A 22,249-nucleotide genomic window follows, 5' to 3' on the forward strand; every position below is an offset into this window, starting at 1 on the left:
CAAAAACAACCATAAATTGACAGTTTTGACCATTAGCACTAACTTTGTGTTTTCCATTATTCCTAAGTACCCTGATCTTTGAGGACAAGGTCTTGCTTTGGTTTTCATTTCCACCAAAGAAATGAGCAATTCACATGAACATTATAGATACTCTAATTTCACCTCCTCATTCACGTAGCACCATTTTATAATTAACTTAAGAAAAATTTATCCAAAAACTTTTATTAATTGTTTTTTTTTAAGAGAGATCATTTATTTATATTTTATATTAATATAATATATAGTTTTTTTGATGGATAATATAATATATTTAGGCTTTTATTTAGTTGTTTCTAAAAAAAAAGGGGCTTTGCTTTAGTTAGCTAGGCTTTATCCTACAGGGCCCAGCCACTAGCCTACTCAAAACCTCACCACACCCCTACTACAACCGTTGCCAAGTCTATTTCTCTTTCAATTACAAACTTAGACGTAGAAACAGAAACCTAAACACTAAGCATCGAGAGAAGAAGAAAATGAGTGATTTGATCCATGTAGGCATATTACTGAACCATATAAATTATTTATAGTGAATTTCAGTTACCTCAACTGATAAAATTTTTTATTGTTGTATAAGAGATTTATGGTTCAATTATCACTTACGTCAAAAACTGATTGATATCTTGATTTGATGATAAAGAGTTATTATCAAAAGCGGACGCTATAGGTTGAAACTCTCTAAAAAAAAAAATTAAAATTCTCTATGTCTATTTTTCTTCTCTTGTTCTTTAGTTTATTTTCCCAACAACGTCATAAATCTCTATCTCTATGTTGATTTTCTCTCTAGTTTTCACTAATATTGCTAAGATAGGAAATTTACAGTACTTTACCAAGTTGACTCCTAGAGTTCGAGCAAGGAATAACCCGAGCCCAGAGCATCTTAGACTCTGGAGTACCATATTCAAGCACTAAATCTAAAGAGATGGTTGCTCTACATTATAGAAAATCAGCACCATATTCTAGTTGGATATCACCATTTAAGATCCATTAAAAAATCACAAAGAAAAGTGACTAAAAAAAAGGAAATAACACCCGACAATCCTATATATACAAAGAAGATCCCTAATCAGAGACAAGTTATGAGATCACAATTATATTTAGTGAATAAGTTATTTCTTTTAGTCTATTAGAGTTTTTTTTTTTCAATTTGAGATGTGTGGGCTACCCATCCATTGTGGGTGGGGGTTCAGTCTATTAGAGTTGTTAGGTCAGTGTCACACCAATACCACTCCAAGTCTTCTCTACTTCTCGTAAACAATCATTCTATCAGTCGACATTATAACCAACTACATGAAAATCTAAAGCTGTATTTGATAATCTGAGTGACACATAATCATCATCTTGCTGGTGCTTGACGTTGCCATTTTTAATATACAAAGTCCTCTTGAGTCTCTTGATGTCCGCTGGCTAAACAAGTGTCCTATAACTATAAGCAAGTCTGGAATCTTATTCAGCAAAAAATAAAATAAAAAAACAAGTCCGGAACCTCAAGTCTGAATCAATACCTAAGGACATGCCACACTAGTACTTTCATGGTCCACTAAATAAAGGCTGCCCAGTCCTCCAAACAGAGAGACATTCAATCCCACAAGGGATGGGGCCTTGTACCATAGTCTTCTATCTTGAGGTCTGGAACCTCAACTCTGAATCAATACCTATTTCATGGTCACTCATATAAAGGCTGCCCAGAGTCCAGTCGTCCAACCAGAGAGACATTCAATTTCAATCCCCACAAGGCATGGGACCTTGTACCATAGTCTTCTTGAGGAGACTTACTGTCTAGTGTCAGATATTACCCACCACACGAATGGCACTAATAGCTTATAATAAGCATGTCTAAATTAAAAAAGAAAAACTTATAATAAGCATGTCTAAGGGGATCTTTATTCAATGAAAATTCTTAAAAGTGCAGTATCTCACAGTTGAAAATGTGTGAAGAAAACACTCATAGGAGCATTTCATTCTTCATAGGTGCCGCTTATGTTCCTTTTTGACTGCTTGGTCCAACATATCTTACAATAACATGTTGGTGGCTGGACCGGATGTGAGCCTTAAAGGCATTTATCAATGATCATTAGCAATATTATACATACAACCTGGTTCGCAGCTAAGTGCCTCCACTGAATCTAGTTTAACTACATTTTTCAAGAACAATGTTACCAGATCATCTACAATACCAACTAAAGATGGATATCTAGAAGCAAAGCAACTTGCTATGTGATTTCTCATGCTTTTGCAGTTTTGATGCAAATCTGAAAACATTTCCACACCCTATTCGTGTCATGTTACCTTGAGAAGAAACTTCATGGCCACAGTTCTCAGTTGGACACTAAAAGAATGTTTCTTTGTGCTAAAGAAGATGCCGATGCATGCTGAGTCAAGTGGTCCTTTCTTCAATAGCTGGAATGGCAATCATCAACTTGACAAGTGTGTGGCCTCTACAAGCAACAAAGTCAAAAGTTTTAAAAGCAACACAGACAAAGGTAATTAACAACTAGACATCTTCGGACATCTACATATACACGAACAAGAAGCCTTCAAACCTCAACATCTTCGGACATCCACTGCTTCACACTTTCAATATCCATAAGATTTTTGTTTTTCTCTCTAGTAATAACTCGTGCAAAACAATTCATCTTCAATTGACATAGACACGGTTGAAACTTGACAATTAGGAAATAAAGCAGAAGCATTTGAGCAATGACCTCAAAAAAGCACCCTCCTGGACCACTCATAAAGCTGACTTTTGCCGCTAGGAGATAGCTAGCCGTAACCAGTTATGTTTATGTACTTTCTACAAAAAATTAAGTTAGTCAGCTAAAAAGTGCAAATCAGTTTCTAGAACAAATTTCACCACATGTTAGATTGTAACATAGAAAAAAGCTGCAATTAGCTACCAGTATTATATATATATATATATATATATATATGAAATCAGTTTGGTTTACCACTACTATGTTGTAGTTGGTCTTAATGGAACATACTAAGTTACTAACCATAAGTTTTAGTTTATGAAGTTTAAATTTACCCTTTATTAATTATGCAATGGATTTATCAATAAGATGGGTTCAAGTTATACCTAGTGTAACTTCACAAGAATTACACATTTTATAAATCATTAATTATTGTTAGATCTAAGGGTTAAAAAACACTCATAGTAGTATTATTATTACTTCCTATAAATTAATGATTTAGGCATTAACTTTTCTTATTAAAGGAAAAAAAAAAAAAACAGCATTTACTATTTAATTAATGCCACCTTTCACTTATCTATTTAGGCTGTGTTTGGTTCGTGTAAAAGTATTTCCGGAAAATATTCTATTTTCCGGAAATGCTATTTTCCAGAAAGGAAAATGTTTTCATGTGTTTGGTTGCATTTCAAAAAAATTTTCGGAAAATATTTTTTGATGTTTGGTTGTGTTCTTGAAAATACCATAGAAAACACATTTTCACATTTTCTACTTGTTGCTCACATTTTCTCACATTTTCTTGGTTACCAAACGATTATATAATATCATTTATTCATCAAAACACAAACAAAACCCAGCAAAAAATCATCAAATCCGGACAAACGAAGGCGAGATTGCGATCGGAGAGATCGCGATCGGCGCGATCGTGATCGGAGCGGTCGGCGCATCGCGATCGGCGGTGCGATGCGTTGATCGCGTTCGCGCAATGCATCAATCGCAATCGCGCGAAGATCGACGCATCGCGCGAAGATCGAAGCAGAGATCGCGATCGCGATCGCCATCGGCGCTACCATGCGAGCCGGTGATGTCGACGGACGGTGATGTCGCGATCTCTCTCTCTCTCTCTCTCTCTCTTCTATTTTCCAGGTCGGAAGTACTTTGAAGTGAAAATAGAAACGGAAAATCATTTCCGTTGTTTTGGCTCTCAAATTCGGTCAACTGGAAATGCTTTTCAATTTGACCGAATTTGAAGTAACAACCAAACACACCTATTTTCCGGAAAATCATTTCCGGAATCACTTTGAAGTCGATTCAAACGCAGCCTTAATGGAATTGACAAGGGAGACGCTGAGTGCCTATCTTCACTCCGAGCTCCAGTAAAGCGATTTAAATCTACAGATTAAATTGCACTTCCTATCATCTTTACAGTCTTTTTACTTTCTTATCACCTAGAGCTAGAGGGTAAAGAATACATGATACTCAAGTATATATGGCCTTGAGTTTGTATAAAAGAAACTTTATAAAAGAAACAGTGAGGTGCTACTAGCATCACCTCACTGGGTGAAATGTATGTGAAATATATATCTTTGCATGTACATTGAATGGAACTCTAATATCAGTATATCACTGTTTCTAATTTTGTTATTTTCTGATTTCATTTCTTTATTTTGCTGCATCTGAAGAACTTCTCTTGCTTATGTAGCACACTTAAATCAAATAGTAAATAGCATATGTAGCACACTTAGATTACAGATTTTTTAGAAAAATAAATTAAATTAAAGAGAGACTGAAGCTGTGTATAATATTTGGTTTGAACGTGTGGTTTCAACTTCTAGGGACGGTGACATTGCCACTAGGAAAAATTTATAGCGACGCCGTTGAACGCCTTTAGGAGTTTCATATGGCTCATCAGGAGCTTCCAATGAGCCATGAAGCAGCCCCTCACCTAACCCATTGGCTGCCACCTCCACCATCCTTTTATAAAGTAAATTGCGATGGTGCAACATTTCAAGACTCGGTCTCGGCAGGGTTGGGAGTGGTGGTACGAGATTCTTATGGAAGGGTCATCGCAGCTCTATCGGAACGCATCACCCTGCCTCCAACAGTAGAAGACTTGAAAGCTTTGGACAGCAGGAAGGCCGTCTCTTTTGCCATTGATTTAGACCTCCGGGACGTTGTGTTCAAGGGCGACTCAGAGGTTATCATCAAACACCTCAGTTCTGATCAACCAAGTATGGCTGCCTTTGGCCACATAGTTGATGACGCACGCTCCCTAGCAGCAATGTTGAGGAGATTTTCTTTTTCACACCTCAAGCACGGTTAACATGGTTGCAGACAAACTCGCTAAACAAGCAAAGTTCTTGTATGAACCCAAAATATGGCTAGAGGACATCCACAGTGATGCAGTTTGTAATTTCTGACAGAATATTTTTTGTCCTAGTAATGAATTTTCCCGATTGGTTTCTCCCAAAAAAAAAAAAAAAGTTCAGTAAGATACTATGAAGTACGGGTGCGTTTCGGGACTCGGGTGCGGGTGCGGGACTCGGTAATTTTTGAAAAAGATGAGTGCGGGTGTGGCAGGACTCGGCGATTAAAAAAATTTTTACAAAATATTTTTAATATATTGCTAAGCATACTTTTTCACATTATATAAACAAATACCAAATTTAAGAGTAATAGTAGATAATAACTAAAACATGATGTTCATAAATTAAATACAATCCATAAGATTGAAACTAAAACATTCCATGATGTTCGGAAATTAGAATACAACTCATAAGTTTGAAACTAAAACAAAATAAAAGATAATCAACAAGACAATCAAACACAAAAATTATCATCCTCAAGATCAATAGCTTCACTTCGAACTTCACTTTCACTAGTAGTAGCACTAGTGTTAACATTCCCAATAACTATGGCCTTCAACTCTGGCTCATCAAGTGTAAGAGCTGCATTCTCAAGAATTCCAGCTCCTTCATGCATGTCGCTCTCATTCCAAGAGTCTTCTGCAATATCCCACATCTTTGTTGTTGTATGTATGTACTCTTCATTGTGCCTTGACAAGAGTCAAAGATTAGAATGCACATATACCAAATCCTCAGCGCGTGCAGGAGCCATTTTGTTTTTTTTTTAAGGAATGAACAAATTTGTATGTGCTCCAATTTCTCTCAGTACATGAGGATGAGTAAGGTTGTCCAAGAAGTTTAAAGGCAAGAGTTTGAAGAGTTGGAAATGCGAAGCCATGGTATTGCCACCAAACTAAAGGTTGTAAGGTCCACCTATCTGTCAAGGCATTTGGTGAAGGAAACCCTCCTCCTGAAAATTTAGCAAACTCAAACTTCACCACCATTAAGTCATTCTCATCTTCAAAGTATCGCTCCAAACACTTGCTTCTTTCTATAGAAATTTCATGATCCCGATGTGGAGGGATGCGTTTTGGATTCTCCGAAAGCCATTCAATGGAGTAAGACCTAGTTAAAGATTAAAAAACAAATATAGATGAAACGTGTGTTTTACTAAAAGGGTGAACTAAGGAAAATAGATAATAAATGTACTTAGGATTTAAGAAATGAGCCAAGCAATGTAGTGGTATACAATTTTTAGTCCATCGATCAATGAGTATATCGTACACCACACCCCAAAATGAGCTATAATGATCATCTTCCAAGCCTTCATACAGATATGTTACTGCCTTCACCTTCTCTATCATTGAATCCCACATCTCATACACAAGATGAAGACAAGGCTTATCTGTGTCGGCTATTCGTAGCATATCATAAATGGGTGCTGTGAATTTAAAGATATAATCAATATTATCCCACCAAAGATCACTTAGAATCATATCTTTTACCTTTTGAGCTTTTCCAACATCATCCTTCTTATAAGAAGCCCATTGGTCACTAATAGCCATGGCTTGAAGGAATCTTTTTATCAACTTCAACATTTTCAACATTACAACCACCGAAGCAAATCTAGTATCAACAACTTGGAGCAGTTTTAATGGACAAAATTCATTAAACATTGCCAACCTCATTGAATGGTTCATGATAAAAACACGTATGAAGGATGCATCATCAACAACACGTGTAATCCAACTACATTCCTCATATGTAACTTCATTCTTTTCAGTGTTTTTTGCTGCACAAATATTCTTCAAAACTAAATTTAGAGTGTGGACAACACAAGGTGTCCAAAATATTTTAGGATACTCACCCTCAATAAGAGCTCCAGCAGACTTCATCACATTAGCATTATCAGTGATGACTTGGATAACTTTTTCATATCCAATCTCTTTTATAGCATCCTTCAACCCCCCAGCAATGTAATGCTTGTCTTTGAACTCACCTGACCCATCAATTGCCTTTATAAACACTGAACCCCCATCTAATACAGCCATAATATTAATAAGAGGCTTCCTTTGTGGATCTGACCATCCATCAGAAACTATACTTACACCATTTTCAAGCCAAGAGTCCTTAATTGGTTTCAAAAGTCTTTCAACATGAGCTCTTTCTTTTTGCAAAAGTGTTGTTCTCAAGGCATTGTATCCAGGAGGAAGATAACTCGGAATGCTATAGGTAGCAGCAAATGCATAGGAACTACGATAAAGTGGGTTTTTTGCAAAGTTAAACGGAAGCTCACTGGTGTAAAACATCCTAACAATTCTGCTATCTAAATCATGTCTAGCATTATTCTGGAATGCTTTCTCCAAAGTAGTATTCATAGTCACCTTCCTCCTCTTAACATCAATTGAATTTGTACTATGACTACTATCACTCCCTTCCTGTCTCCGAAATGGGGAAATAGGTATCCCACGGCCTGGGGGAGGTGGGGGTAAGGGAATTTGACTTCTCTGTTCTTTCTCTAACTTATTATTCTCAACTTGATCATGCATTCGCTACATTTCCAACCTATGGCTCTTTGACACCTTAACGCTTGCTCTAATACCTTTGCCATAAATTTGTAATAAATGAGCCTTAACCCTAGAATAGGATCCCATAAAAACTATATCACAATAGTTGCACTTAAAGTATGTGTTTCCACCTGATTTAACAGATGCACCAGCTGATTTTTCTACTTTAGTCACATATTGCCAAAGAGGAGATTCATCATTTGACACTTCTTGTGAACTTTTTGTGCTATTAACTTCGTCCATTGCAAATTCAATAGATTCAATTTAACCTACAAATAATAACTATTAACTAAATAAATTAATGATAAATCAAACCAAGTTCACAGCAAAAAAACACAGCAACCAGGTTCACAACAAAAAAACACAGAACCATAGAACCGAAAAAACACTTTAACTCCCACAAATCACAGGTTAACAAAACCCTTTAACTCCAACAAGAACCAAAAAACCAAGCAAAAAAACATAGCAAGCAGTCAAGCACACAAATTTTCAGATTCACAAATTCATTTCTAAGCAATTTGTAAGAGAGAAATCGTAAAAAACAAAGAGTAAAAATTCAAGAAAAGAGAAGGGAGAGCAAACCTGAAGGCTGAAGCAGAGCACACCGCACTCACAGAGAGCTCAGAGCATAGAGAAGAGAGATGAGGGACGGAGCACACAGTCGCACAGAGAAGAGAGATAAGGGACAGAGTGAGAAAGGGTGTTTGGACGAAGTGAGAGTGTCTGAGAGAGTTGTAGGTATTTAGGTTAAGTTCAAACGATGCGTTTTGCACCTTTTATTTTTTTTGAATTTCAGCCTGACTCGGCTGTTTCGGCTTGAACCGGCCATTTCGGCGGTTTCGGCCGATACGGCTGATACGGCCCGATTTGAGCCACGTCGGCGCGAGTCGGGAAATCCACGTGGCATGACGTGGCACGACGTGACACGGACACTCGGTCTGCGGCGTCCCTCCCACGTTGCCGTGTCGGACGCGGGTGCGCTAGGTCCGAAGCCGCGTCCGTGCATCCCAGGTAAAATATGAATTTATTTGTCAAGTCCATTTCAAGTTTATTACCAAGCCTATAAACAAGCATAAACTAAGCTTGTTTTTGTTGAACCCTTTTATTTACAAGTCTGTTTATAGACAATTTATTTTTCCTAAACTTGGTTCATTTATTAAATAAGCTTAAAACTAAGACTTAAGTAGGATTATTTATAAACAAAAATGAATGAGCTTTTTTATCGAATCCAATCTGAACTATTTATGAACGGCTTGGTTCATTTATAAATGTACTTACCACTACCGTGCATTTTTGGCACAATGGTCACTCCATAAGTATAAGTTATTGTGGAGTGTGGGGTGTGGGGGGCAAGGGTCAAGGTTCAAGTCTCCAAACTTTACATATATATACATTTAGGTTTCGTTTGATTGTGAGGATGAAAAAGTTGGAGAATTGAAATAGGGAGGTAAAATAGGGAGGGAGTGGAAAAGTGAGTGGATAGAAAAAATTTAGTTTTCCCTCTTTGTGTTTGGTTAAGAGAGTAGAAAAGTTGAGAGATAGAAAACTATTTTTTTTGGTTGAGTAGAAATGTGGGAGGATAGAAAATATAGTTTGTATAATTTTACTCTCATGCCCCTAGTACATAAATAAAACATTTTTTTTTAATATTTTATAAATTTTTTTTATTTACTACCAACTAACACAACTAATAAAACATATAGCGAAAAAAAAAAATGTTTCGTCTAATATGAAAGAAGAAAGAGTGAAAGAGAGCCAACGGGGAAGAGTGAAAAGGCAAAACAAGAAGAAAGGAAAAAAAAATTAATTAAATAAAGAGTGCACAGTAAGCCAGTAACAGTTCCAAAAAAAAGAAAAGAAGCAACACTCATAAATAAAGGAGAGGATAGAAAATTCACTTTCTCCCCACTTTTCTCCCTAAATTGAGAAGAAAATTTTTTCTTCTTAAATGGTAAACCAGGGGAGAAAACTCCCTCACCCCCCATTTTCTCCTCTCTCAACTAAACGAGAAATTATTAGGTCTACTAAGAGGACTATTGAAGTGGTCCTCCCATCCAACCTATGAAATAATGACATTTATGCAAATGTGTGAGTTAGATTCTTAATTAGCACAAGAATTAAAAATAAAAAATGTGTCATGCTAACAAGTGTCTTTAGGGTATTGGTTAACAATCCATTTTAGAAAAGTTTTGACACCACTTTTATGGTAAATGAAAAAAGCTGTCAAAATATTAATTTTTTTTTTCTTTTCCCATAAAAACTTCCTTTAAATGGATTATCAACCAATGTCTTAAAGGCATTTGTTCGCATTTCTCATAAATATTATTAGATGATATCTCATTTGTATAAATTACAGTATTTTATTGGTTAGAAGAATCAGAAAGTCCTCTTGATGGGCTTAATAAATTCTCCAACCAAACACCCTTCACTTTCATTTTATCTTCCCCACTATCATTTCACCCTCATATACCATAATTAGGTTAGAGTAAAACCAAACCCATAAACAAGCTTATACTCATCTTATATCAAATGTCTCTTTGTCGCTAAGAAAGTTGGGTACTCCCACTTCTCTTAGGGTTCGTTTAGTTGGAGGAGTGGAAAAGTGTGAGGATAGAAAATTAGTGGGAGGATGGAAAAGTGGGAGGATAGAAAAGATTTGGTTTTTCCTCATATGTATTTGGTTGGAAGGGTGGAAAACTTTTTTATTTGGTTGGAGAGAAAAAGGAGAGGATGAAAAATGTAGTTTATAAAATTGACTATTATGTCATTGTTATATAATATATAAGAAATAGATATATTTTGCACTCATTAAATAATATAAAAATTAACACAAATACATATATATATATATATATATGTTACTTTTCTTTATTATTATATATAATTTTAAATTTATGGGCAACAAAAATTGATTATGTAGACTTTATCCACATGACCATACACAGACCAGGAAGATATTTTCAAAAAAAAAAAAAAACTACTTTATTCACATTGCTGTGTTGATTAAACAAGGCAAAAAAAAAAAAAAAAAAAAAAAAAAAAAAAAAAAAGAGAGAGAGAAGAGAACCTAGAATAGTTCACGTTGTTGTGCTGTGAAGGTGCTAAGAGAGTGATAAGGATGAAGAGACAAAAGTAATCAGGTCACAGGTGTAATGAGAAAGTGGGAGGGGTAGGTGAGATGAACAAAGTAAGGGTATTTGTGTAAATTATATTATTCAGCACTTTTTCCTTCCCATTTTCCTCTCAAATTGGGAGGATAAAAAAAATATGGGCCCAGAGGGATTATTTTTCTCCCTATTTTTTGTCTCTCTTGTTTTCCACCCTATTTTTCTCTTCTAATTTTCCATCTTCCCTGTTTTCACCCCAACCAAACATATCCTTAGGCAGTATAAGTTCCTTGTCCCTTCCTTACGAAGGAGTGTTTGTTTTGGTCTCTCTAGGGATAACAAGTTTATCTCTAGAGCTTGTGGGGTTTTTCTTGTGAGATTAGGGGAAGTAGTTTTTTGTCTCCTTTTGTGTGCATTTCTTTTTCATTCTTTCTTCCAACCTGTCTTAATGGAGGAACTCACAGATACTTGGCGAAATATGTCTCTCTCAAAGAGGGAGGATTCAGGTTTTACCCTTCGAAGTGATTAGCTATCTTAATTTGAAGTTCATCTTGAATCTTTGCTATTGGCATGGCAAGTCGAGTCACGATGACAAAAGTTGTGAACTATGGATTCAAAGCAAAGGCACCTTATGGGTTTCACAACAACAAGTTGTTCCATCACTTCAGGCTTCTCCACACCGTTCAGCAAGGAAAGGTGTAATCGTGGTGCCTGGGATGTTTGAAAGGACCTCATCTCAACCTGCATGGAGAGAAAAGGAGGCTACCGACAATAATGAATCCGGCATAACAGCTTCGACTGAGGGAGGCGGCGATGAAATGGTGCAAGAAAACGTTAAGACGATGTAAGAGGATGTTACATCAGTTATGGAATCCAAGTTTTGTGGAATTGATTCCTCATTAATGTTGACATCGCATTCAAAGTTGGCAGTGGTTCAAATTTACAACTACTATGGGAATTTCTGAAAGTCCAAAATCCCAGCCAATCATTAAAGAGTCTAGCCCATTTAATGCACCTCTTATTTTGGTTGTGGAAGTAAAGAGTGATAAGTTGGCAGCAAAAATAAGTGATATTGGGGAAATTATTGTGTACTCCCGGAGTACCATAAATGTGTACTCCCTCCTCTCACATGAATGGTTGGTCCCATTAATTAAATTCATGTTGAGACCCACTATTCATGTGAGAGGAGGGAGTACGCATTTATTGTACTCTAGGAGTACCTAATAATTTTCCGTGATATTGAAGCAACATTACCCACGTATGATAGCTCACCAATTATTGCTCCTATTAAGTCTAATTCCCAGCAATCCCAATGGTAAGTGTTTAATGCGATCAATATTCCAGACAAGGAAAAACTCTCAACAACAGCAATTAGGGGTAATGAGTCGGATCAGTCCAATTGGCCTCCATATCGCGCCATCTGGGAACCACCTCCATGGCCGATCCTGAAGATGAACTTTGATGGTACTATTTTCCGAGAACAAAATTCTATGGGTGTGGGAGTTGTAATCCGAGATGTAAGGGTCAGGTCGTAGCATCCATGGATGAGAAAATCACTTCACTGTACTTGGTTATTGTTGTGGAAATGTTGTAGCTAAGAGAGCACTCAGGTTGGCTCTAGATATCAGTCTCTCACCTATTGTCCTTAAGGGGGATTCTAAGAACACTATAGATGCTCTATTGTGTGAGGGATCATTGCTGGCAGACTACGAACACTTGGTAGATGATGTATAGAGGTTAGCAAACTAGTTTGAATCCATGGAGTTTAGTCATGTAAAAAGATAGGATAATAGTGCAGTTTACAACATTGTTAGACATGTTAGTGAGTTATTGGGATAGATGAAAGATGTTTCTCGACACATCTCTGCTGTAATTCAAGCCAAATTGACCTTTCGTTAATTAAAAATACAGTGCTCTTTCTTAAAAAAAAAAAAAAAAAAAAAATTCTCTTTTGTTAATTAAAAAAAAAAAAAAAAGTGTAATGTACGAGAAAATACACTGGGGACCGGGGGTGTATATTTTCTCCCGTTCACAAACGTGAGACCCACTCAAGTCAACTACGCGTGGGAGGAAGCTACTCCCGAAACTTCCTCCTAATTCAACCATAAAATCCGTGAGTCGTGACTTGCATTGAAAGGCACGCTATTCAATCCGATGACAGCTTTTTTTTTTGACTTTTAAGGGACATATTTTAAATCAATCTGATAAACATAAACCCAACAAAGCTTCCACCATGCTCCCCCCGTCATTTACTTTCTAATTTTTTATTTATTTATTTTATTGCTCATTGTCATAGATTCACCTATCCCATGTGCTGTATGGCTGGATGACTCACTTTTTCCCCCACCATCTCATCATCATTATTATTATTATTATATTGTTACTTTCTTTATGCAACTTTTGGGTTACATATTTCTCAATAAAAAAACAAAAGATTAAATATAATTTCGGTAATTATAATTTTTTTGTTTTTTTGTTTTTGTTTTTTTTTTTGGTAGCATTACAAACAAAAATTGGCCAAAGAACTTGGTAAGTAGTATTCTATCAAAAAAAAAAAAAAAACTCTCAATCAAACCCTCACACTCCTACTAGGTTAAAAGCTTTTAATTTTTCATATATAATTTGATGTGAGAAAAAATTATTTTTCATTAAAATTTTTTTAAAAACAATAATATTTCACCTGAAATTAAATACAGAAAATAACTTGATAAAAAATAAATTTTTAATTCATTTTAAATTCGAAATATAGAAAGTTGAGATAGCAATAAGAAAAGTAAAAAGTATAAAAAAAAAAAAAAAAAAAACTATAAAAATGAATAAAAAAATAGGTTAGGTAGTGACCTCTTACCTAACATTTCATATCTTAAGCCAACCTTCACCGATCGAAACGTATAAATTTCGATCTATTCGAAAATGAGGAGAAAAAATATTCCTTCTCCCAACTCTAAGAAATACGGTGTCCCTTTGTATTCAGTCGGTTGGGTTCTTATTAGATTCAAGGATCGAGATCGATCCGGCGATAATGGTGAAGTTTCCAACTCGACTCAGTACTACGTCGTTTTGGCCGGCGGTGGCGGCGAGGGACGGAGTGGTATCCCTAACGCCGTCCTTATCTCCTCCTTCGATTCCGACACCAATTCCCTCTCCGATCATCCCGTAACACTCTCAATTTTTACTCTTAAATTTAGGGATTAGGTTTTAGGTTTTTTTTTTTTTTTTTTTTTTTGGAAATTTTATGCATAAAATTGTTTGTGGGTTTTGATTTTTCAGGTGTTTAAGCTTGAAACTAGATCTGATTTGCCGTATAGAACAGCGGTTCATCCGAACGGAGACGGAGTCCTTTGTTCATTCCCCAATAGTTGCAGGTATTCATTCTTCAAAAAACCCTAACTCACCAACCATTGTATAAGCTCTTGAATTGTCCAATTGATTGGCCTGACCGGGTGCTGGGTGGGGGTCAGTTGGTCTGTTCACTCAGATTAGTTGACTGACCCCGCCTGCTAGAACCAGTTACTGGGTAATCCGGTTCTTGACGGGCTAAGCGGTTTATTCTTATATCAGGGGAGTGTAAGGGCCTGTTTGGTAAGAGATTTTTAGTAACGGAGTTTTGTGGAAATACGTGTGGGTGAAAAAATGTGTAGAAGTACATGTTATGGTGTTTAAATAACCGTTTTTGTTGTTTAAATACCATTACCGAACGGGGCCTAAAGCTCTTTTTTAGAGATGTTAAAAAAAAAAAAACCTACTACTACCACCAAAATTTATGTGAAGATCAGAAGGCAAGTTGAATTAAGTGATCAATTCTTTAAGAGGGGGTGGAATTTATGTATGGCTTTGACAAGCCTAGCAAACTAGGATTCTCTTAGCAGATTTGATCAAAGGAAGGTAAATAAAGATGCTGTGAACGGGTCTGTTGAATAGTATTTTGCGTGCAGAGTGTACAGTGTAGACTGCAAAAACTACGACCAGTAGGCAGTGCTGGAAACTGTGTCTGCGTTATCTAACAACTGATTTGCTTAGTGTCTTGGTTGGAATGTCAATAATAAGACTACTGCGATAATCAAAATGCATTATTGTAGTATTACTGGGTAATCCGGGGGCTTTTCACCGTTGATGGGCTAAGGAGTTTATCCTCCTGCCCAGGAGGCGAGTCTAAAGGCTCTTTTTTAGAAAGTTAAAAAAAAAACCTACTACAATTAAATGAATTAAGTGATTAATTCGTTAAGAGGAATGGAATTTATGTGTGGCTTTGACAAGCGTAGAAAAATAGGATTCTCTTTGCCTTGAGTGACCAAACAGATTTGATCAAAGGAAGGTAAAATAAAGATGCTGTGAACAGGTCTGTTGAATGGTGTTGCATGCAGAGTGTAGACTACAATTACTACAATCAGGAGGTAGTGCTGGAAATCGTGTCTGTGTTATCTAACAACTGATTTGCTTATTGTCTTGGTTGGAATGTCAATAATAAGACTACTATGATAATCGAATTGCATTATCATAGTATAATGCAGTATAATATTTGCACTAATAAATAATAAAATGAGCCCCTATAGGGACACCTAGGTGGTGGGTTCAGTGACTTGAAGGATATGCCTTAAATCCGGAAGTCTCAAGTTCCATCCACCACAATATTGGTCCATGGGGTTTCTGGGGTGTCTCATGGACATGAAGTGGAATAGTTTGGCCAGTGGCTGGGACACCACTTTCTTATATCAAAAAAAGAAAAAGAAAAAAGAATGAATTGCATTTCTTACAATTAAAATAAGCGACTCTAAATCTAAACTAATGTAGGTAAGTTACTAAGATGTACTATATAAAAGTGTATCCCACTCCATGCTATTATCAATAAAGGTGAAGGAACTCAATTTTGTAAAGATGTGTATGAATATTACATATTAAACCGTCACAATTATTCTTTCCAGTTATTTGGGAGTTGTTGATTTGTAATCGAGCTTTTCTAATGCAGATGGTATGAAATGGGTGAAAAGGGGAGTGAGGAACTTTATAAATTAATTTTAAAGGAGTCTGATAAACTGCAGCCCCGGTTGGAAGATGTTGGACAGCAATTATCATTAGTGTTTAACAATGAGGGTTCTGCACTTGCTGCTGGTGGTGAGGTAGATATTGTCTTTCACATTTTTTAGACTTATTTGCTGCATGACATTGAGATGTTGGACAACAATTAGCATGCATTATTTAGAGATGTCTACTTGCATTTTTTATAGGTAAGTCACATGTGTTGGTTGTGTCTAAATCTTACAAGTTTGAAATTCCGTTAGAAAAGGCATCATAGTTATCTCAATTACCATATCAGAATATATATTTGCCTGTTACTACTAATATCATTCTTCTTTGTAATATCTTGCTCCCATCATGGCCAAATCTCTGGTTTTCTTTTTAAAAGATTAACATTTATTCGATTGATGATTTATCTATTTATTTATTTGGTGTTGTTCAATGGAGTTAAGTTATGCTTCATCTATGCCATTGCTGAATTTCTTTTCCAAAATTTGTCTTGGTTCATGCAAATATAAGATGTGATGACTATCTGAGTTTTGTGCAGTACAGGATGGAAATTTAAGGGTCTTCGAATGGCCTAGCATGGTTATTATTCTTGATGAGGCCAGTGCTCATAAATCTGTGAAGGATCTAGATTTCAGGTTGATGGCATGGACTAATATTACTCTTAAATTGCAAGATCCATAAAAAGGAAAAGGGGATTTTGTACATGCTACCTGCTGTATTTGTAATGTAGTTATATTAAGTATCTGACTTTGTTGTCTTGCAGCCCCGATGGGAAGTACCTTGTCTCCTTAGGAAACAGTGGTCCTGCTAAGGTTTGGGATCTGACTTCCAAAACAACCACAGCTTCTCTTCCAAAGGAAAATGTGAGCAACTGATTAAATTCTCCCATGAGGGAAAATCAAATTATTTTCAATTTTAGTTGGATTGGAATGATACAACATCAAGAAGCAAAAGTGGATTGTATTGTAAAAAAGTACTGAAATAATGAATCTGTCAACATAAGTTGATTGTATCATCTGACCATGACCTCATATACCGGCTATATGTATTGTAGAAATGAGAGTATCATAGGCTTGATGTACTATATGATAACTGTGTGTCATACATGCTATGGTTGTGCCAAGTGGATGTTCTCTCTTTTTTCTCTATATCCTTACACAGGATGCTCTATTACCAAAGTTAATTTAACATACTACAAATAAAACTCAATTCTCAAAAGTTTTAAGAAATGAAAAAGTTTGGCTCCAAATATGTTTGAACCTGTCTTCCTCCAACTTACTATGTGACAATTGAAGAGACCATCCATGTATAGATTTAGTTACATGAGTTCTTAATTGAATTATGTGACTTGTTTCAATAATGCATATGGATAGTCTTGTAAATTGGCACGAAATGGGTTGAAAAATATAGGTCCAAACATATTTAGAGCCAAACTATGTCCTTTAAGAAATTCAAACGAATTTTTTATTTTAAACTTTTAATAATCTATTATATTATGATTTGATAGAAACTTGATCTTACATGATGAAATAGATTTTTTTTCCTGCATATTATTTTATACTAATGTGAATTGCACAGGTATAATAATAGTACATCTTTTAAAATTCTTCATGATTTTCTATGATTTGATTTGATAAATCTTCTATCATCTGGATTGAACTAATAAGATTTGTTTACATACAGGATGAAGTTTTCTGCTTTTGTAGATTCTCTGTGAGTAATGATGCGAATCAGGTTCTATATATTGCTGCAGCGACAGGTGAAAATCAGACTAGATGCCATCCTCCCAGTTTTTGAAAGAAGTGCTTACCTTTTACTCTACTGTTTCATGAGCTGACCATTGTGACTATTAATCTACATAGGTAAAGGTGGAAGCATTGTAACATGGGATACAAAAACATGGAAGAGGATTGGATCGAAGACTGTAGTACGTGATACAATTTCGGCCTTCAGTGTTTCACCAGATGGAAAGTTCCTTGCCTGGTAAAAATTTGATTGGCTAGTTTCAAGTTCTCATGGAGATGAATTTTCACCTTCCTCATGATTTTATGTTTCAAGTTTGGTATCTTTAATATATGCAATTGTGCTCTTTATCCCCAACAATTCCCATCTAGAGTTTTCTACAGTAGAGAATTTATGTCACTATGGTCAATACTTTGAGAAAGAATATAACTTACTTGCTTTTGAAGACATCCTGCAATGGTTTTTGAAACCATTGGCTTAAGGGAAATGGTTTATTATGACAGCAGTTGTTGCTTCGTTCAAGTTCAGCCCCACCCCCACCCCACCTATTTTTCCCGTGTTTGCAGTCTTGAAGTGGCTAAAACTTGCTTTCTTGGTCCAGTCCTTTGTGGGAAGGATCTCTATTTCTGAAAAGGCGAACTTCCTTTATTTATGGTTCACAACAATACTTACTGTGCATGTACAAACTCTTACAATGCATCTTCTTGACCACTTAACATTTCCTCTGATTGGTTGACATGCAGTGGGACAACTCAAGGTGATGTTTTTATTTTAAATTCAGCCAGCAAGCAGGTTCAGACAGTTGTTAGGAAAGCACACCTTGGCTTTGTAACTGCACTTTCATTCTCGCATGACTCAAGGTTGTAACATACATATCTGCATTTCACTTCTTGATCACAATTATGCTGCAGCTCTTTCCTTCAATTAATTTGACAGTGAAGCATGTAAAATCTGAATGCAGGGCTTTGGCATCTGTATCCCTGGACTCAAGTGCAAGGGTCACACTAATTGAGGAAAAGAAGGAAGCTGGTACACACCTCCCTTGATTTTTTGATCTGATTATTTAATAATGTATCCATTTCCCACTACTTATAAAAAAAAAAAAAAAAGAAGTATCCATTTCCTGCTGTTGAATTGGCAATGGTTTACCCTATTGAAGCTGTTGATTGACAAAACCTGTCCTGGGCTCTCATTGGGTCCCAATGGGCTGTGACAGGGCTCAAAAGTATGAGGAGCCAAACATAAATTTGCTTCTGAATTTTTTACAGAGGTAGAAACTAAAATATTTTCAGGGGATAGAGTAGTATCATTTCATTAAAGTACATAAGTAAAAACACTTGTGAAAGGTTATAGAATGCAAAATACACTCTCAAAGGGTATTGAGTGGAAAACACTACCTCTACTAGAACAATAATTATTTCATGCATTGGATATATGCGTCTTGTCTTCCACAACATGTGAGCCCTACAATAAAAACGTGCGAGCCTTACAACTATGTGGGACCCACATGAAGATGCATGTATCTGGTAGACAGGACAGGATACTGTCTATTACTTGAAAGGGATAGAAATTGAAGTATTGAACGTCCAAAAGAGACAAACTACAACTGTGTGCTTGGGCCTTGAGGGCAGGGAATGACTTGCCACCCTGAAACTAAAGTACTATATGTGTTATTTTGCATACTTGTTTTAATTCATGATGACTTCTTGGATTAAATGCAAACTTAGGTCTCTGTTAGGATTGTGCTTGGGCCAGTCATGGCTTCAGTTGATAGGATTGTTTTCTAATGAAATTGATATTGAAATTGAGAAGAATGAAATGAATCCTGTTTAGGAAAAACAGAAATCTAGGAAGGTATCAGTGAGAGAAAATGATAGGAACCCCAAATTATGTCATATGCCTTGTAATCTCCTCATAGTTGTTGTAATCCCTTTAGTTAGTTAGTTGAGATTAGGATGAGTTATTAGGATTGAGCACATGTACCTCATTTAACACATGGCTTACTCTCTCTTAATCTCTCTCTATGGAGGTCCCCTTGAAGTGGCCTACAACAACTACCATTCCCATTCACCATTCTTACTCTTCCACAATTCATATTCATATTCCATCTAGTTCTTATCAGAAATGTGCTACAGTGAAACTATCATAAAATTCCCCTTGTCTTGTGTCATCATTACTTAGTGTCATCATTACTTAAGTGGTTTTTATTTTTGGGCTACATATTTCTCTTTTAGGGGACACCACTTTGTGACTCATTCCCCAAAAAGTTCTGTAAGACATAGTTTTCAAGCCAAATGTGCTTTATTAAATGTAATTTGGACTTGATTGGCCTAATAAATTTGCTTGCCCTGTTGAAATAGCTTAAACATCTTTTTCATGGACATGATCTATTATGTTTTATTTGCCTTTTTGTTGGGGGATGGGGTTTGTTTGCAGTTCTTTCCACGACATTTAAAATTATCTTGTGTTGATTTGGGATCTTCATTTTTTTTTCCAGGAGAATTGAGCTTGTGGGTTGTGTTCGTCATTTTACTTGCCGTCGTTGCTTATTTTATGAAGAATCAAGGAATCCAGCTAGGGGCTACAGTTTTGAAGATCTTTAAGAGCTTGTAGGGTAAACTTACCGTGGAGTTCTTAAAATTCTCTGTGACGAGTGGAATAGATTTGTCACGTGGGATTATAAAAACTACAGGGTAGAGTTATCTCAAAGAACTTCAAGAATCCTACTCTGCTCGAATCGGACAATTCTATACAGGAGAACAGGCTACTTTGGAAGGCACAGTATTTTCAAAGGAAGTGTTGTTTTGGCACTCTTCAATTCTGTGAACAGGAGCCGTTTGGTTGAAGATTTCTAGTATCGCTGTTTGGTTGAAGATTTTTATTATCGTTGTTTAAAATACTTGAAAACTTTGGTTTAAAAAATGTTGTGAAAGCACATGTTTACAGTATTCATAAAGCAAATAATGTATTTGGTATCATGTTTGAAATAACATGCTTTAGTATGTGAAAAAATATAATTGTGTGTTTGGTATGTGAGTTTTTTTTTTTTTTTTTTTAATCTAAAGCTGACAAGCATAGTACAATTTAATATATATTTTTTATCCTCAATTTCCAAGCCTGACCCATCATTCTCAACCGTGCTCGGCGACGCAATCCATTCATTTTTAAGCCAATCTTTCTTTAACTCACTGCCAATCCACTCCATCACATAGTCCTTCACTCCACCCGATTCAGACCCACCTCCACCATCTTGTTTTCACCACCAATTCCTCTTCAAACCCTAGTTTTTCCTCCATTCCCAATCAAATCCTTGCCATTATCAAGACTAATCTTATCAAAAAATCCCTCCAATGTGCTTGCCTTATCAAGACCTCCTTCAGGCGAAACCACCACCGCCACATTCTCTGCCGAGGCCTCTGAATCTAATATCCAAACCACACAACTCTCCAGAGATCAATCAACAATAACATCATCAAACCCAGTGGCCACACTTTCAGTCTCCTCCAAAATCAACTCGTTATCCTCAGCAACTTCAACCACGATGTCCTTCTCCACAAGATCCTTGATCTTCAACCTCACTAAATCGAAATCTCCAATCTTGGCCTTAAAATCAGCATCTAACAGAATATTACTGGGCTTGATATCCCCATGAACAACCGGTGGAGAACACAAATAGTGAAGATAAGAGAGACCCTTTTCGATATCAACAACAATGTTGAATCTTTTCATCCATTCCATAAGCTTAGCACATTTCTTGTCAAGCAAAGCGTCTTGCAAGCTACGGTTAGGCATTTACTCATACACTAGAATGAGTTTCCATCAATGACGGTTAGAGGAGAAGCCGAGAAGAGAGAGGATGTGTGAGCAAGAGAGAAAGGAAGCAATGGCCATAAGGGAGAGTGGTGACATGAGGTGTAGGGAAGTATTTATGAGAGCAAGAAGTCAGTTTATGTGTTGTCTAATCAAGTGAGTCCCATAATTTTCAATATATTTACAAAAGTGTCGTTAAGTAATATTATTTAAAAACTGAAAATTGATAAGAGGAATTTTCTAAATTCAATATTTAAATACCTTAAACTGAGCAATGTAACTCCAAACACTCGTAAAAAACATCCTTACTAAGGCTGCGTTTGAAACGACTTCAAAGTGATTCCGGAAATGATTTTCCGGAAAATGCATGCGTTTGGCTGTCACGGAAAACATTATTTTTCCAGAAAATGATTTCCGGTTGACCACGAATTTTCCCTTTGACCACGGAAATCCATTTCTGCCTTCATTTTCACTTCAATTCACTTCCGGAAAAAGAGAGAGAGAGAGAGAGAGAGAGAGAGAGAAGAGAGAGCCCAGATCAGAGAGAGAGAGGGACGATCGCGTCGCTAATCCGACGATCGCACTGCGCGGACGAGCGGCGCGGTGCACGATCGCGCCGGATCGAGATTGTGATCGACGGCGCGATCTCGCGAAGTGTCGATCGCGATCTCGCGAATGCGAGATTGCGCCGTCGCGAGATCGCGACGTCGCGTCGAATCGAGATTGCGATCGACGGCGCAATCTCGCGAAGCGTTGATCGAGATCTCGCCTTCGCGAGATCGCGCCGAATCGAGATCGCGACGTTGATCGCGATCTCGCGACAGCGAGACCGACAACGTTGATAGCGATCTCGCGACAGCGAGACCGCAACGTTGATCGCGATCTCGCGAAGGCGAGATCGCGATTTTTCTGGGTTGTGGCTTGTG

The 22,249-nt window shown here is 36.7% G+C and overlaps 3 protein-coding genes across 3 annotated transcripts; 2 read left to right on the forward strand and 1 right to left on the reverse strand.

Moving 5' to 3' along the window:
* The first annotated feature begins 4,626 nt into the window (after window positions 1–4,626).
* Window positions 4,627–5,049, forward strand: LOC115967074. The gene has a single exon (XM_031086158.1). The coding sequence runs from the start codon at window positions 4,627–4,629 to the stop codon at window positions 5,047–5,049; it is 423 nt and encodes a 140-aa protein (XP_030942018.1).
* Window positions 5,050–5,546: 497 nt separating this feature from the next.
* Window positions 5,547–7,620, reverse strand: LOC115967075. The gene is made up of 3 exons (XM_031086159.1): window positions 6,356–7,620; window positions 6,005–6,196; window positions 5,547–5,781 (listed from the first exon to the last, which is right to left on the reverse strand). Exons 1-3 carry the CDS (start codon window positions 7,618–7,620, stop codon window positions 5,547–5,549), a joined length of 1,692 nt encoding a protein of 563 aa, XP_030942019.1.
* Window positions 7,621–13,588: 5,968 nt separating this feature from the next.
* On the forward strand, window positions 13,589–20,539 carry LOC115968393 (SEC12-like protein 2). The gene is made up of 10 exons (XM_031087781.1): window positions 13,589–13,901; window positions 14,016–14,110; window positions 15,712–15,862; window positions 16,314–16,405; window positions 16,534–16,633; window positions 17,454–17,529; window positions 17,633–17,753; window positions 18,257–18,373; window positions 18,475–18,542; window positions 20,011–20,539. Exons 1-10 carry the CDS (start codon window positions 13,659–13,661, stop codon window positions 20,124–20,126), a joined length of 1,179 nt encoding a protein of 392 aa, XP_030943641.1. The 5' UTR covers window positions 13,589–13,658; the 3' UTR covers window positions 20,127–20,539.
* Window positions 20,540–22,249: the final 1,710 nt, after the last annotated feature.

This window comes from Quercus lobata, chromosome 11 (genome assembly GCF_001633185.2).
Source record: "Quercus lobata isolate SW786 chromosome 11, ValleyOak3.0 Primary Assembly, whole genome shotgun sequence".
NCBI lineage: Eukaryota > Viridiplantae > Streptophyta > Magnoliopsida > Fagales > Fagaceae > Quercus > Quercus lobata.